The sequence below is a fragment of the Paroedura picta genome, chromosome 10 (genome assembly GCF_049243985.1).
Source record: "Paroedura picta isolate Pp20150507F chromosome 10, Ppicta_v3.0, whole genome shotgun sequence".
NCBI lineage: Eukaryota > Metazoa > Chordata > Lepidosauria > Squamata > Gekkonidae > Paroedura > Paroedura picta.
The window spans coordinates 29,117,761-29,135,683 of NC_135378.1; the positions used below are offsets into that span (position 1 = coordinate 29,117,761).

At 47.5% G+C, this 17,923-nt stretch overlaps 1 protein-coding gene across 2 annotated transcripts in view; it reads left to right on the forward strand.

Moving 5' to 3' along the window:
• Positions 1–9,809: 9,809 nt before the first annotated feature.
• The window catches only part of GABRB1 (gamma-aminobutyric acid type A receptor subunit beta1), a 115,368-nt gene continuing 107,254 nt past the window's right edge, over positions 9,810–17,923 (forward strand). For both annotated transcript variants that reach the window (XM_077301889.1, XM_077301888.1), the window contains exons 1-3: positions 9,810–9,951; positions 10,116–10,207; positions 10,630–10,697. In XM_077301889.1, coding sequence (XP_077158004.1) covers positions 9,872–9,951; positions 10,116–10,207; positions 10,630–10,697 — 240 coding nt within the window. In that variant the 5' untranslated portion in view covers positions 9,810–9,871. The remainder of the gene's footprint in view (positions 9,952–10,115; positions 10,208–10,629; positions 10,698–17,923) is intronic.

The window sequence follows — 17,923 nt, forward strand, 5'->3', positions numbered from 1 at the left end:
CCTTTGAAGAACCCTTCCTCCTTCAAAATGGCTGACAAAAAAGCCTAAGGATCTGTCACCGTTTCAGTGTGTATTGCAGAGGAGTCTGACAAACATTTGAAGGAGAACACTGTGTTCATTTGGGGAACTGGGAGGCCTGCTAGAAATCCCCACCTGGAACTACAGGTCATCTCCAGATTTAAAAGATCAGTCCCTCCCTGCCCCAAATCCTGCCCACTCCCAGCTCCACCCCAAAAGTTTCCAGGTATTTCCCAACCCAGAGCTGGCAACCCTACTCTAGTAGTCCCTGGTCGTCCCTCTTGGCCACTGAAGATGTTGACACCAAATGCTCTACTACAACCGCACCTTACAAGGCAAGGTAGATATGTAAAGAGACTCTGGCTTTTATTAAATCTTCTCTGTTATTGATTGCTCACAAACCGAGAACACAAGTACACACTGCAAAAGTCCGTGTGTTTATACATGAAAACCTGGGACCAGACCATTGAAATCTGGAGTTGAAATCACATCTTCAGGTGTACATGAATTGAGTGCACCTTGAGAATTACTTAATGCACCTATAAAGAAAAGCCACTGTACATGGATTATTCATGAGGTTACTGCAGCTTGCAAAAAGGGACTTCTAGGCTCAGAAACCCAGAAGAACATCTAAGCCCCCTGAAGCTAAGCATCCAATGTCTGCCTTCCTTAATCAGCAAACTGGTACCAACTGTGTTTGCATAATTCATACAGATGTGGATTAAATCGAAATGATTCAACTTGAAAACGTAAAGCACCTTACAAATGCTGAGCATTACCAACCAGGTCAGTATTTAACCCAAACCCTTGGGTGGATCTCGACATTTTGCATCCCGCACCTTCATTCCGGTTGGTTAATCCATAATCGGCTTTCTCAACACTCCTTTGACTGGGCTTCGGCCATCGACGCACACAAGATTAACATTCTGCAAGGAGATACACTAATTTTTCGTGGCTGAAACGGCAGATTCGGAGTCACTTAGCCAACAGGCTGTCCAGAAAAGAAGGGGGACACACCAACACTCTGCTGATTGCTTGGCTTGCTGAGCTGGAAGGAATGGTGTCGCATTGGCACAGTTTTTCTCTCTTTTTTCAGACAAGGAAATGAGAAGGTAGCGTATATAGGGCAAGTAAATTGTGCCGATCTATAAGTTTAGAAGAGCCCCAGGCAAACATTGGACAGGATGAATTTTTAACAGCAGAGTTCAGCTCTGCATACATGGAAGTTTACAACTGCCAGATGGAATCCCTCCTTCCAGGTGGGAAATATTCCACCAAACTGGGCTCTTGACTAGTCGCACTGAAGGAACAGGGCAGAACAGAAATGTCAATAAAAGAAGACAATTGCATTGCAGGATAAGCTCAGGAGCTCACATCTTCCTTGGCCTTCAAGGCAAATCCCTTCTTACCCAAGAAGGAATAAGATATGGGGAGGAGGTCATTGTCATAGTAGTCCAGCAGGGGGATCACCTGCCTAAGGAGGTGGCAAGTTCCCCCTCACTGGCAGTCTTTAAGCAGTGGCTGGACAGATACTTAACAGGGAGGGGTGGCCAAACTGTGACTCTCCAGTTATTCATGGACTACAATTCCCATGAGCCCCTACCAAATTTGCTATGCTGGCAGGGGCTCATGGGAACTGTAATCCATGAACATCTGGGGAGCTACAGTTTGGCCACCCTGCAGGCTGATCCTGCATTGAACATGGGGTTTTACTAAATGGCCTGTATGGCTCCTTCCAACTCTATGATTCTATGATTCTAAGATCTGGGGCCATGTTTGGTTTGGGTTGGTAGCCCTAGGGATTTGTGGTGTCTTTAGAAGAGCTGTTTTTATTCCCAAAGATATAGATTTCCAGGCAGATTCATGGAGAGCATCACCCAAAGCCAAGCCTTCATCCCCATCTCAGAGCTAGCAGGGTGTGGTGGTTAAGATAGCAGCTGGTAACTTGGAGAATCAGGTTTGATTCCCCACTCCTCCACATGCTGGGTGGAGGAGTTGTCCTCACAGAGCAGTTCTCTCAGAGCTCTCTCAGCCCCACCTACCTCACAGGGTGTCTGTTGTGGGGAGAGGAAGGGAAAGGTGTTTGTAAGCCAGTTTTGGGACTCCTTCAGTTATTGAAAAGCAGGGTATTTTTTTTTAAGCAGCTCTTCTTCTCTCCTTTCGGCAAGTAACTACTCTCTCTCTCTCTCTCTCTCTCTCTCTCTCTCCCTCAATTCAATACTGCAAATGGTTTTTCTTTTGCACACACACAAACCTTCCAAGGCACTGGTTTGGTAAAAATGTCATAGGAAGGAGAGATAAATTTAATACCAGTTCATTTCTACATTATATCCTTGATTCCAGGCTAGAAGTGCTGAACTAGTGCACTCTCTTAGGAGCATTCAGGGAGCTATGAAGCCAGTGGTGGGGTAACAACAGAAAATCAGGTGTCTTATAGTACGGCCTTAGCAATTAAGTGTTGCTTCACGTTTGCACAAGGTGTACAGCAGCAGTTAGCTGTGATCCTTTCCATTGCGATGAGCTCACTAGCAAACACAAGAATCCCAAAGAGGTTAGAGAAGCTTCATTAAAATGGGCTTTGAACCTTTTACATGCTTGTTAACAGGCACTAGGGAAAGAAACTAAGTTGCCACTTCATTGATTGATGAGAGGGCAATAAATATAGCAATTAGGTGACAAGACAAAGGAATTAACAGTGCATGTATATCATGCTGATACAGGGGCATGTTTCAGGAGAATGTTAGGAAGTTTTGGGGAAATGACACTATGAATAGGGATATGTATAGATCAGGGTTGGGCTAACTGTGGCCCTCCAGATGTCTATGGACTACAATCCCATGAGTCCCTGTGGGGATTGTAGTTCATGGACATCTGGAGGGTCACAGTTTGCGCACCGCTGATATAAATACTAGTCCTTTGGGATACTTGGCGAGCTTCTGCCTGGTCACGCAGATGTCTGTTTGTCTCACAGCTGTGATGTGAATATTTTAAACATTTTTCACCTTGGTCATAGTTGATGAGATATGGAACTGGGGAGGGTTTGGCCAACCATTTCAGGACAAACCAACAGTTTGGGAGGGGAAGACCTGTGACCAGAGCTTACAGTTGCCAACTCCAGGTTCAGAATTATCGGGAGATTTGAGAGTAGATGTGGGGAGGGTGGACTTTCGGGAGGGGAGGGTCCTTGGTAGGTTATATAGGGCTTTGTAGTCCACCTTCTAAAGCAGCCATTCTCTCCGGGAGAAGTGGAAGAAATGTTTTCAATAAATAAATAGTAAATAAATAAGGGATTTATGTCGTCTGGAGATCAGTTGTAATTCCAGGAGATTTCCACCCCCAGCTGGAGGTTGGCAACCCTATTAGAAATTCCTATGCATTTTTAACCTTAAAAGGTGTCATGGGAGGAAGTTTTAATTGGGACTTTGGCAAAGAGACAGTGTTGTAAAGCAGGGGTAGTCAACCTGTGGTCCTCCAGATGTCCATGTACTACAATTCCCATGAGCCCCTGCCAGCAAATGTTGGCAGGGGCTCATGGGAATTGTAGTCCATGGACATCTGGAGGACCACAGGTTGACTACCCCTGTTTTAAAGCATGCACACAGAGACGAGGTGGGGGAGTGTTTCCAGGTAAAAATCTATCCCTCTAAAACAGATAATGGGTAGCCAGTCCTGGTACTGGCACAGGAATGGATTTGGGAATATATAGCCAAAACTTAAAGAAACTCATACATATTGTTTGCATGGTATTTAAGTCCCTTGAGACTGGTGCAAATCGTGGCTTTGTCAAACCTCTAATGCTGTTAATGGATGTTTTTTTTATCGGCAATGCTTGTTAATTGGATTCTTTTAGAGAAAATCTCAGAACTCATAAAGGATATTTCAGGATATAAAATACCACTGGATTATGCCCTCCTGTTTTGGCCCTGCTTCAATAAGAGCCAAGGAAGGAAGGAAGGAAGGAAGGAAGGAAGGAAGGGAGGGAGGGAGGGAGGGAGAGAGGGAGGAAAGAAGGAAGGAAGGAAGGAAGGAAGGAAGGAAGGAAGGAAGGAAGGAAGGAAGGAAGGAAGGAAGGAAGGAAGGAAGGAAGGAAGGAAGGAAGGAAGGAAGGAAGGAAAACATATCGGTGACTGGCCACTACCTCTCAGGATGCCTTGCTGGCCTTTACCCAGCCTCTTCCCAGCTGTTCAGAACGTTACAACCCACCAGAACATGATGAAAAGGAGAAATTGTGTCAGCAGCATTTAGATTACACGTTGCTCCAGATTTCTGGACTCCCTGAGATTGAAAACATGTGTTTGCATTCTAGCTTCACATTGATAAAAGCGCACTTAAAATATCTTTTGTCGACACCTCCGAAACTTGCAATCTGTGCAGTGGTCCTGAACATTCTGTGAGCAAGGCTGGGAGAGGGGGAGGCGGGGTTAGCAGTTCACCATGGCAGGACATTCAAGTGAGTATTGGACCCATGTGCAAGCGACACCACCCGCTTTCTAGAACGCCCCCACTGGCCTTATCTCAGTCCCAATATAGCTGTGCCAAAAGGCCTTGGATGAAGTGTACCGATGGGGAGCTTTTGCCGAGGATTAAATTGATGTTCAGCACTATGTGTTGTTAAATAAATCTGTTCCAGGGAAGAGTCTAAAAGGGGGGGGGAGCCTCATCCAGCCTTTGTCTTGTCTGTTTGAGCCAACCCTCCTACTCGTTGACATAGACAATTAGCAACTTGTCAGTGATTGCATAAATAAAATTCATTTATCTTGGAAGAGGCGTTTGCTTATCTCATTTTATGTTGGAAAAGTTTCAACTTCCTTTTTGGTCTGTTTGTTTAAAAGCACCAAATGCTTTGCTTTGCCCTCCTTGAGGCTATTTCCAGGTGCTAAAGTTCACTGCCTGTGTGGAACAGTCCCTTCCTGGCAGTGCCCTTCTTCCCAGAGTGTACTGTTTTACACTCCAATCATAGAATCATAGAATCATAGAGTTGGAAGGGGCCATACAGGCCATCTAGTCCAACCCCCTGCTCAACGCAGGATCAGCCCTAAGCATCCTAAAGCAGCCGAGAAAAGTGTGTATCCAACCTTTGCTTGAAGACTGCCAGTGAGGGGGCAGTCCTTAGGCACCTCCTTAGGCAGCCTATTCCACTGCTGAACTACTCTGACTGTGAAAAATGTTTTCCTGATATCTAGCCTATATCGTTGTACTTGAAGTTTAAACCCATTACTGCGTGTTCTCTCCTCTGCAGCCAACGGGAACAGCATCCTGCCCTCCTCCAAGTGACAACATTTCAAATACTTAAAGAGGGCTATCATGTCCCCTCTCAACCTCCTTTTCTCGAAGCTGAACATTTCCAAGTCCCTCAACCTATCTTCATAGGGCTTGGTCCCTTGGCTCCGTGAAACCCTGGAGTTTCTTGACAGCCTGAGGGAGATGGGGGACAACCATCCATCTTTTGAACTGCATACTGAGAGAACTGCATACTGAACTGCATACTGGATGAGCCTCTTGTGGCGCAGAGTGGTAAGGCAGCCGTCTGAAAGCTTTGCCCATGAGGCTGGGAGTTCAATCCCAGCAGCCAGCTCAAGGTTGACTCAGCCTTCCATCCTTCCGAGGTCGGTAAAATGAGTACCCAGCTTGCTGGGGGGTAAACGGTCATGACTGGGGAAGGCACTGGCAAACCACCCTGTATTGAGTATGCCAAGAAAACGCTAGAGGGCGTCACCCCAAGGGTCAGACATGACTCGGTGCTTGCACAGGGGGTACCTTTACCTTTACCTTACTGAGAACAGCATTCCTCTGAATACCAGTCCAAAGAGGCAGCATCAGGGGATGGTCTCAGCCTCTGTGTCCTGCTCTACTGACTCTCCAGGGCTATTCGTTGTCCACCAAGAGGGAAAGGGCTATGACTGTCGTTCCTGTATTCACTTGCTGTTGCCACGAGGCTTTATTTTGCTGTGTGATTAATCTTTGTGTGAGTATTTGGGACCCTCTGATGTGTTGTGCTTTATGTATTGATACACACAGCTAGGCTGTAGGGATTTTAGTGCTTGGGTCAATTGTTTTGCTTGGCCATTTTTTCACACCTTGCTAGGCTGGTTTCTGTCAACATTTTGAAATTCCATCCTAGGCAGGATGCTGTGAAGCCCAGAGTGCCTTCTTTGAAGATCCAGGGCTATCTCACAGGATGGGGAGTCTAGGAGATTGGGTGCACTGACTCGAGGCTGTTCACAACAGTTAAAACTGATGCAATCAGAATTTAAAAAAAAATTAAAACAAAACATCCCATCACCACATCAGCTGAGGATCTTCATTTGTACCTCTCCATCTCATAGACTCATAGAGTTGGAAGGGGCCATACAGGCCATCTAGTTGAACCTCCTGCTCAATGCAGGATCAGCCTAAAGCAGGGTAGTCAAACTGCGGCCCTCCAGATGTCCATGGACTACAATTCCCATGAGCCCCTGCCAGCGATAGCTGGCAGGGGCTCATGGGAATTGTAGTCCATGGACATTTGGGGCCGCAGTTTGACTACCCCTGGCATGAAGCATCCAGGATAAGTATTCATCCAGCTGCTTCTCAAAGACCATCAGCGAGCAGGCACTCACCACCTCCTTAGGCAGTCGACTCCACAGCTTAACTACTCTGTGAAAAATGTTCTCCTGATATCTAGACAGTATCATTCCAGATGTTGTTTACATTCATTACTGCGGGTTCTAGCCTCTGCTGCCAACAGGAACCTTATACATATTTCATAACTTCCATTTTTTATTCTCATGGCATGGAAGCAGGGCAATCTGACGCTTGACTGTTTGCCTGACAAAAGGATGCTCTCAGGGGAAGGGATCTCAGGTGTACTCATTCAGGAGTATAATACTAGATGAACCTCAGTTTTAGCAAGGAATATAGACTACATGTTTTGTTTCTTCCTTAATAAAGAGACTTCTCAATCAAAGAGTCTGCTTATTGAAGAGGTTGACTGGGGACCTGACAACAGTTTTTAGAAACCACCTGCAATTGTGAATAATCAACATAATAATGATTTGATTTAAGCAAAGCAGATGTCCCAGAACTGAAATTGCCTCACTTGTGATGTCTGTTTACTCAGTAACTGAGTACCCTGTACTGTTGCACTGATTGTTCACAACTCAGAACAAGCAGTATTTTGTACTGGACCTACTTGACAGCATTCAGCATGGCTCACCATTTTTAGGTGGTGGGTAGTCAGGTTGGTCTGAAGCAGCAGAACAAAGTTTTGAGTCCAACAGCACCTTTAAGACCAACACAGGTTTATTCAAGGTATGAGCTTTTGTCTGCATGCACACTTCCTCAGACACAGAGGGGGGGAGTATCCTCAACCATTACATATAGGTGGGGAGTGTTAATTGGGTAGAGTGGGTAGAGTGAAGAGATACTAGCTGAGATAGTTGAGACTGGATTAAGGCAGTAATCAAGATCTGTAAATTGTCATTAATATGCCTAAAATACAAACAGGCATGAGAATGTCTAGGTGTGTATTTATTTATTTATTTATTTAAATGTTATACCACTCTTCCAACAGGCTCAGGGCAGTTTACATCATGACACAAAATAAATGATCTAGTCATAGGTAAAACACATGGTACAACTAAAAATAAAGTTAAAAATAGTAAAGATTAGTTTTAAATTTTTCTACAGTTCTGTCTCCTTAAGGCAGCCTTTCTCAACTTTTTAACCATTGAGAACCCCCTGAAACATTCTTTAGGCTTCGAGAAACCCCAGAAGTGGTGCAATCGTGCAGGTTGGGAAGCATAGCTGGGTACATGTCCACCCAGGGCCCTCCCCTTTCCACCCCTCCAGGGCCATCGCTGGCCATTTTGGGAGGGGGAGGTGGGTCGACATGGTCATATATGGTTAATAAAAGGTAAAGGTCTGACCCTTGGGGTGATGCCCTCTAGCGTTTTCATGGCAGACTCAATACGGGATGGTTTGCCAGTGCCTTCCCCAGTCATTACCATTTACCCCCCAGCAAGCTGGATAATCATTTTACCAACCTCAGAAGGATGGAAGGCTGAGTCGACCTTGAGCAGGCTGCTGGGATCAAACTCCCAGCCTCATGGGCAGAGCTTCAGACTGCATGTCTGCTGCCTTACCACTCTGCACCACAAGAGGCTCCATATATGGTTATGTAACCCAATAAATGTTTAATATATATTTTAAATATACTAAAGAATAATTAACTCCTACCCATTCAGGAAATCCTTCCAGGGCCATCCAAAACTCCAGGGTTTCTTAAAACTCTAGATGAGAAAGCCTTACTTAAGACCTTAATGATAACCCCCACAGTAGATGGATGGTCTCCAAGACCAATTAAATGGCTCTGGGCAGTACTGGGATTGGAATGACAACCCCCAGACATGAGCATTCTGGGTATTTTGAGCATATGCCAATATCTTTATCAGCGCATGACAAAAGAAACTGTAGCAGAGGTTGTTCCTGCTTGTGAATCTGGAAGCCATGGGGAAAAGTTGCTAGCTTAGTTTCTGGAAGAAACCGGAGAACTGGTTTTGTTCTTCCACCTTGTCAATTCCTGTGCAAAGCGATGTTTGCTGCTATCCAGTTTCTAAGTGGAGTTTCCCATTGGAGATCAGCTATTTCATTTGTCTGTGGGGGTTGGTGCTGCAGCCCCAGAACATATCCCAGTCTTAAAGGTCATTGCTTTAATCTGAGGGCTGTCATCCTAGCCCCAAAACACTTATTCTGCTCTCCTTCCAAACTTGTAGGTATATTTCCAGTCCTGGAGTAGTTTACCTGGTCCCAAGGACTTTCCTTCCACCCAGGGTCTGTTATTCCAAGCCCAGAGTAGTGTAAGGGACTGTCATTCCACTCTGGTAGCTGTCATTCCAAGAGAAAAAACAGTACTAGTCCCAGGGGGCATCCTTCTACTCTAGGGCTGCCCTTCTTGTCCCAAAAGTCATGTCATCTTTAGGAACTGTCCTTCTACTCTGGCGACTGTCCTTGTAGTTTCTGAGCAGGAAGGCCATTCCACACCGATGGCTGTCATCGCAATCCCAAGTGCAGCCCCCAGGTACTGACATTCCACTCTGAGGGCTGTTCTTCCAGGCCCAGATAGGTTTTCTCTAAATCCCTTCTGCAATTTCTTTGCAACTTTTCTGTACTGTATTCCAATGGAACCCATGCAAGCCAAAAGTCCTTCCTGTCTCCCTGAATATCCAGTGGGCATTCCCCAGTGGCTATTCTTGTCATTCTTTTCCATAGTCTCCCAAAAAGAGGCAGGTAGCCTCCCCCAGGGTCCCAGTCGGTAGGACACCCTTTCGAGGCTAGAGGCAGGGAGGCAAGGCTCCGGTCTTTCGCCCGGCGAGGGTCAGCGGAGAAGGAGAAAGCTGGCGACGCAGGGTTGGGGAAGGAGCCCCGGTGGTGCTTTGACGGCTTCGGTCCGTCTCTGTGGCTCGCCGGAGAAAGCGGGGACAGCCTCCGGCCGGGATGGGCGCCGAGGGGAACGGTGGACGACCTTCCGTCCGCGGCAGGACGCGCCAGTGGGCAGCCAGCAGCGGCCGAGCGGGGGACTTCCGAGGTCCCGTCGACGTTCGTCGCCTGACCTACTCGAGGCGCAAAGGTGTCCGCGGAGGGGTGGGGGGGAGAGAGAGAAGGACCTCCGCGCATGCGCTGCTGTCCCCGGCATCAGAGCCCAGCCTGTGGATTGAAAGTTGCATTCCTTGGATCTTCGCGGAAGGGGGGGTGGGGAGCCGGGGTGGAGGGAGGGAGAGAGGCAGCAACTCTCTCCGCCCGAAGGAAGGAAGGAAGGAAGGAAGGAAGGAAGGAAGGAAGGAAGGAAGGAAGGAAGGAAGGAAGGAAGGAAGGAATGCGGGCAGCTCAGTTCCGAGAATGCGCGGGGATCTGGTTCTTCCCAGCGATGATCGCCCTGGTCTGCTACGCCAAGAGGTGAGGCGGGCGGGAGGTTGGGCAAGGGTCGCTCTTCCCCCTACGGGAGCTCCAGTCAACGGGGTGGCTTCTCTGCTGGAAGGCCGGTGGGGTAGGGTGGGGTGGGGTGGGGGCTGGAGGGGGTCTTCCCTAATGCTGCCTCCTTTTCTTGCTTCCCCCCTCAGCGAGACTGAGCCCAGCAACATGTCCTATGTGAAAGAGACGGTGGACAGATTGCTCAAAGGATACGACATCCGCTTGAGGCCGGACTTCGGAGGTAAAATTCGTTTCCGCGCAGTTCTGTTTACAGCGGCAACCAGCGAGGCCGCGCGGCGTTTCCTGTCGAGGCAGAGGTCAGATGCAATGCGAAACAGGGCGCGGGGGTGTCCTGGTAGCTAGTTCTCTCCCTCTCCCGCCCCCTTTCTCCCTTCTTTACAAACACCCTCGCACGCCCACCTTGCCTCCCCAATGAGCAAACCGCCGCTAGTGCTACCAACCCTTTGCAGGGTAGCAGCGGTGCTTGCGGTCTTTCGAATCCCACAGAACGCTTAGGCCGGGAGAACACACCTCCCCTCCAGAGCTTGCAGCGTGGCTCCCGGTCAGTGCTATAACGCTACATTGCCAGGCGCGGGACTAGGGGCGGACTTCCCGTGGGCTTTTGTTTGGCGGCCGTTCAGAACCGCCTGTTTCGATTTGCAGGGTCTCCCGTCGGCGTCGGGATGAGCATCGTCATCGCCAGCATAGATATGGTCTCGGAAGTCAACATGGTGAGTGCTGCCCTTTTAGATAAGCAGGCGGGAAGGGGCGCAAGAAGCCAGGGAATTCCCCTGGAGCGGCGGGGCTCTGGATCTGGAAAGCCGGCGTGAGATCTGGCGGGACACCCGTTCCGAAGCGTCCTGGAGAAATTCGTTTTTTTTGGGGGGGGGGGGGGGGGAGGACGAAAGCTTTGGCTACACCTCGAGCGGACTCTGCGTGCATATGCGTTTCATCCGCCGGACGGCGCCATCTGCCGGCCGCCGCGGCGCAGCGAGGTCCAGCACCACGGACAGCGACCGGCTACTCGGCTTGGCTCGGGCCCTTTCCCTGTATAGAGCTTGGCGTGCTATACCCCAAGCTGCGAAAACAAATGGCGACTCCAAATCCTATTTGGAGGAAGGTTGAAAGGCAGTCTACGATTGGCTGTCAGTGTGCGTGGTGCTACGGAGTGGTCCTTAAGTAGAACCAAATGCCAGAAAAGGTGTGGGAGGGGGGAGCCCCTGTGATTTTGTATGCAACTGGTAGCTCTCTGTATTCGTGCGGACTGCATCATTCATTGCCATAGTCTCCTGCTTTAAATGCAGGTGAGAGCGAAGACAGGGCAGGAGAGCTGCATTATGCACTTGTGCTTCATATATTTTTGTTAAAGGCCATGCTTGCATTCTTTAGAGAAAACATTCCTCTTGTTATTCAGAGATCCACTCTATCATGGTGGCTGGTGTCATGTTGTCCATAAATAATTTGGCAGTGAGGCAGGGTTGGGCCACAACAACCTCATTTCCAGAGTCAGGAAGGCTTGTTGATCTCTCCCCCCCCCACCCCCCACTGTTTTGACCGTCTCCTGTTGCAAAGACAGGATGGTAATGGGTGATGTGTGATTGCTTGATATTGATGTGGATATTGATGTGGAATGGAAGAAGGCCTGCCTGGGAATACATGACAAGAATTAAATACAAATGGCCACAGAAATCAACATGTCCATTCACTGCTATGGGTTCATGCTCCCTCCCTGCTGCTAGAACAGGAGGGGCACGTCACGTGTTGCTGATTCCTGCACAGAGTAAACAGTAGTGTGTGGAGTAGTGCTGAGGTCCAATTCAGAGCACCATTTTTGTCTGGGTGATATACAATTAAAGATACACCCCTTTTCAATTTCTCTGTGTACTTGGTGGTCACTCAGTTTAAATGTTTGGTCTTGAGTTCCAGACAAGCAAAGGGGAGTATTCCTTCATTCATAGGACTCATTGAGGCAAGATGGATGGATGGCCACTAGCTTAGAGGGCTTAAAAAATAACTGTACACGTCCATGCAGGACAACTCTATGAATAGGTAACCTACCTACTGAGACTTTTGGCCCACAGTCTCAAAGTCACTTCCCATACCTCTCCATTATGAAAAAATCCTCATATTTAATGAGTTAAAACTAAAAATTCTGCCTTCCCACTTTGACATTTCTGCCTTCTCACAACAAGCATTAATATCTAGCAGCCAAAACCTGCTCAGAGTCCCTGGCCCTAAGGAGACAAAACTGGCTTCATCTAGGACCAGGGCCTTTTCAGCCCTGGTCCCAGCCTGCTCAAAATTTTTCCTTTAAGAGATCAGGGACCTCTGAGATCTCAAAAACGTCTGGTGGGTCTGTAAAACAGAGGTGTTCCACCAGGCCTATGCTTGAGGCCAGTAGAATGACATCTGGGCCTCCCTGCCCCAAATCCACCCACATCAAGACTACAAATTTTTTAAGGAGGTGGGTTCTGTTATTTTATTGGTGCAACAAAATTTTATTGTGATTTTCTGCAACTTTGTTATCAACTGTCCTGAAGATCAGGGCTGTATAGGAATAAAATATTTATTATTTATTTTTTATTATTATGACTTGTTCACCTATACTTATCTTTCAGAGGAGGAGTAAGTGAAATGTTGTGAGATACAGAATACATGTCATAATGCAAAAGACTTGAGAAAAAGGCCATCTTGGCTGGCCTCTTCCTCTAGACACCTTAAAGGTGTCATTAAAAGGCCTGAATGGGCTATGATGTGCCTCTCTTCCTACATGAACGTGCCCCTTAATGTGCCTCTCTTCCTACATGAATAGAGCCCTTCCTCTCTCCTGACACTCTCTTCTCTTGAATCTTGCCCATCACTGGCCACTGGCTTGATGTTCTTGTCCCACCACGTTCCCCATCCTCCCTTCCACCAAGAGCAAAAGTGCCCTGGAAAGGAAACCCTTTCCACACGCTGCCTTGTCCTAACACAATGCCCCTGCCCAATGCTGACCTCGGCAACCACTCATTTATTTATTTATCCAGAGAAAGGGCCTGAGCGCTGCTGAGTAGTAAGGCCAGCCTTGGGATCAGGTTTCAATGCCTAGCCTGTTTGCTTTATTACATAAGGCAAAGCAGGCCCCAAAGCTTCTACCACCAAGTCATGATGTGGTGGGTTGGGGGAAATAATTACTGCGGAAACACTTTCCAAATGGAACCATTAGTATCCCTTGGCAATGGGTACAAAAGCCATTAGTATCCATTGGCAATGGGTACAAAAGATGTGTACTTGAGATTCCTTGCAGTTTTAGTTAAGAGCAGCAGCCTTTAACCTGGAGAACTGGGGTTTGATTCCCCATTTCTCCACAGGTTGCCAGCTGGGTTACGTTCTCTCAGAGCTCTCTCAGCCTCACCTACCTCACAAGGTGTCTGTTATGGGGAGAGGAAGAGAAGGGAATTGTAAGCCACTATGAGGCTCCTTCAGGTGGTGTACAGTGAAATAATAAAAAAAAAAACACCACTTCTATTCTTGTTATTCTAGCAACTGCAATTATGATTGGTTAGAAAAGTCTCCAGACTTCCCAATTTGTTCATTCTGATCCCCCCCGAAAAAGATTCTACGAGTTATGCTTTTGCCCATAGTGACATGACTTTGCCTACCTCTAAAACAGTTGAGTGAAATGAATTCTGTCCCTAGCAGAGGTAAAGGCTTTGTGCAGAGGGTACTTATGAATAGCCCAGCACTGGAATTGCCTATTAACTTAAATGGGAGCTAGGGGGACTCAGAATGGGGGGAAATCTAAAAGCTTGGCAGGATAACTTGTGTTGTTTATCACAGCTGTATTTCTTCTGGGTCTTGAGGACAGCAGAATGCATAACATGCCTGCCCCGTGCAAAGCTTTCACATTGGTAGGGCACTAGGATCCACCGGGCTCGTTTTCAGTTTGTTTTGTTTTTTTAAATTTTGTAAATGGGTATTATTAATTAATTAAACATATAGATTTATATAATGTCCTCTCCTGGATGATGGTGCGGGGTGGTTTACAACATAATAAATACATTAAAATATTGATCTTCACCAAGAAGACAATGAACACTTAAAAGTTGCTTAAAAACCTAGGATGCAAAATCTCAGCATAATCAGCTTGACATTGTTGTAGCCTTTCAGATTTTATTTATTATTCCAGGGGGGCTCTCCCAGGGTCTTATGGGAGGAGGCCTATAGAAGTTTTACTGTAGGTTATTTACTGGCCCCAACCAAATGCCTGGTGGAAGAGTTCCGTTTTGCAGGCCCTTTGGAACTGTGAAAGCTCCTGAAGGGTCTACATATCTCCCAAGGGCCCGTTCCACCAGGTCGAACAAGTATTCTGTATGTGTTCAGTTTGCTTGCAGAGGGGAACACATTCCCACTAGTGAACTTTTCTTGTCTTCTCAGCAGAGTGAGAAGTTTTTTTATTTTTATTATTAGAGATCAACCCAGGGATCCTTTCTGCCAAATGTTCAGGCCGAGGGGACAACAGTTTTCCATTTTGCAGCAATTAAAATTTGCACGTATGTGCAGAGCAAGACAGAGAGAGGTGACAATATCCACATATCAGTCTTCACCCTTGGCTGTGATTCTCAAGGGAAAGCTAAAAGAGTGCATGTATGATGGAAACGAAATGCAGGCCTCCCTTCTTCCCTAGCATTTGATTGATTCCAGCTTTTATCTCCAAGGCTGGTTGACCTACCATTTTAGAGCAAGATCAGGAGCACTGGAATACGGCAAGGGAGGAATTGGGGTTTAACCCCCTTTGCCTGCCCAATCAGATCTGGTTTCAAAATAAACCCACCACTAGTTACTCTGCATGTAAGCAGGGTGCTACCTATATTTTAGAGCCTCTTGTGGCGCAGGGTGGTAAGGCACCAGAAATGCTGTCTGAAGCTGTCTGCCCATGAGGCTGGGAGTTCAATCCCAGCAGCCGGCTCAAGGTTGACTCAGCCTTCCATCCTTCCGAGGTCGGTAAAATGAGTACCCAGCTTGCTGGGGGGTAAACAGTAACGACTGGGGAAGGCACTGGCAAACCACCCCGTATTGTGTCTGCCATGAAAACGCTGGAGGGTGTCACCCCAATGGTCAGACATGACTCGGTGCTTGCACAGGGCATACCTTTACCTTTACCTATATTTCCCTCCACCAAAAATGAAAAACAAGATGAGAGAAACTGGACTCTTGCTGATTGCTCATGAGATCTCCAACCCTTCCTCGTTCTGATTTCTCATAAATGGTCTGGCTGGTCCTGTTTTGTATTGCAAAGTCAAACATCTGCCTGTGCCCCACACTCTGGTGCTGTTACTTGGATTGCATAAGTTTATTGTTGTTGTTGTTGTTATTGTTGTTAAACTTGTTACTCACCTCTCCCTGGAGGCTCAAGGCAAGTTACAACAATAAAAACCCCAATAAAACCCCCATACATTAAAATCACAAAAACAAAATACAATAAACTAACTGCAGGGCTGCCCCTCCCAGGAATAGTTGGGTATTTGGAAGCAACCGATGGCTTCACATTTCTCAAACCTTGGTGGGACATGCACTTATGGGACTTGCAGTCTGCACACATGCTCAATGAGCGATGTGCATGCTCAATTACTAACTGAGCATACATACTGCCCTTTTTTCATTCTTGCAGCCCATAAGCTAATTAAGTATTAAGACCCCCACCTAACAATCGCAGTGTGAAGACCCCCTAACTGTACAGCACCACTGGGCCCGGGGTACTGCAGGGCCCGTAGCACATGCTACATGTGCTCCTAGAAGACACCACCTTCGGCTCTTCCCCTGAAGACTCCAAGTCTGCATTTCTGGCCTTGTTGGGGGGGGGGGGATCATGACAACCAGATCTGGTGACAGATTAGCAGACAGAGAAGAAGGTCCACTTCTGATGAAAGCCTGATGTGCAATGAATGACAGAAAGTGGGAACATAAGTTGTTTCCAAAGATTCCTAGAGAGTACCAATTAAATTCAAGGAGCTGAAGGTATTACAGAATAGAGGACGTTTCAGTCAGTTAATTTCCTTATAGGTTATTCAGGTGGCTGAAATATGTTGTGGAGCCTCTCAGGATACAATCGCAGCAGAGCAGTTAAAATTGTCCTGAGTGGCTGCCCAGGCTGGTGGACTCGCTTTCCATGCAGAAAAGGAATCTCTGATTTGGACTCACTTGAGCCACAGCTGGCTGCAAATGCACGGTTGAGGGAGACAAAATGAGCCCCAGGTACTCTGTGAGGTACCTTTCAGAGAGCTCTAATTGTATTCAGAGAGCTCTAATTGTATTCTAATTGTATTTTTAAAATTTGGATACTACCCTGAGTCCCTTCTGGGGAGAGGGTGCAAGGGATAAATGAAATCAATAAACAAAAATCACAACACAAAGGAGTCCCGGAGCAGCTTACAAAGACTTTCCCTTCCTCTTCCCACAGTGAGGTAGGAGAGAGCTCTATGAGAAATGATCTGTGAGAACAGCTCTAAGAGAACTGTGACCAGCCCAAGGTCACCCAACTGGTTTCATGTGGAGGAGTGAGGAATCAAACCTGACTCACCAGATTAGAGGCCGGTGCTTTTAAGCACTGCACTACATTAGTGCTCTCTCTCTCTTTCTCTCTCTCTCTCTCTCACACACACACACACATACGATTCTTGCTAATTTTTGCAATTTCACCTTGAATCTCTCCTACATTCTATCTTTTAAACCTTACTGGGACTCCTTTGACCCTTCCTCATCTTTGTCCACTGGGGGTTCAGGCACAGGTCACCTCCTTGTGAGCTACCTCCTATTTGGGACAGCAGCTCCATCTGCTCACAAACAGCCCTGGTTTTGTTTAGAGAAGACACGAGGAAAGCGATGCTGAGTGTAGCCATCTCACTCAGGAAAGGGCAGTGGAGCTTCAACAAATGTACATAAATGGAAACCGCCCAGGGACGATGGCCTTCTGAACTAAAGGAGAGAAATGTTTAGAAATGCTCCTGGAGTCCAGTGATGCCGTTAGAGGAGGCATCAAGGAAGGCCTTCAGGAATGGCCTTCCTTGTCCTTTGGATGGCTCTCCATCCACAAGGGTGAGAATCAAGTTCACAGAAAGCCAGGAGCTGATCATTTCCCCCCTTTCCGAATGGCGTGACTCTCACATCTCTGCTCTCTGAGGGAGCTGATGAGTCTTAACTGCTCCATCAGCACCCTGAACAATAGAGCAGAATGGATGTCAAAAGGTTCCTGGGGTAGTGGAGGCCGGCCAATCAGCAAGGCTGTTTGGGCTAATCAGGGGTCCCTGTGAAGGCTCCAGAGGCAATCACCGGTCTCTGCTCTCCTTCGATGGAGATGCTACCTCTCTAGATGCAGGCTTGCTTAGGAACAGCGGCCCCGCAGGGCACAGACTTCCCCTCTATGGGGAGCTGATGCGAGATGGAAACGGACAGCCTCTTGGCTTGTTTGTTGACGAGCAGCAATTTCAGGGGCCTGTAGAGAACACTGTGAAGGCCTTTACCATCAGCGCTCTGCTTCCACCCCCACTTCCTCAAGACCCCTGCTCTTCAGTCTACTTTGCTTCTTTCTCACTTCACATAGCTACCTTCTGGGCCATCCACAGCCTCCCTTCCTGCTTCTTAGGCATGCCACTCCCCAGGTGATACCTGGGGATTCCCCAGAATTACAGACCATCTCCAGACTAAAGAGATCAGTCCCTCTGGAGAAAATGGCTGCTTTGGAGGGTGGACTCCATAGTATTATGCTCCACTGAGGTCTCTCACTGCCCCAAACCCTGCCCACTCCTTCCACTGCCCACTCCACCCCTAAGTCTCCAGGTATTTAGCTGGCAACCGTAATTCCTGTCAACAATGTATGGCCACTTCTGTTCTTTAATCCCCTGGGGCCTCTCCCTAGCTCAGCAGTAGCCAAACTGTAGTTCTCCAGATGTCTGTGGACTACAATTCCCATGAGCCCTGC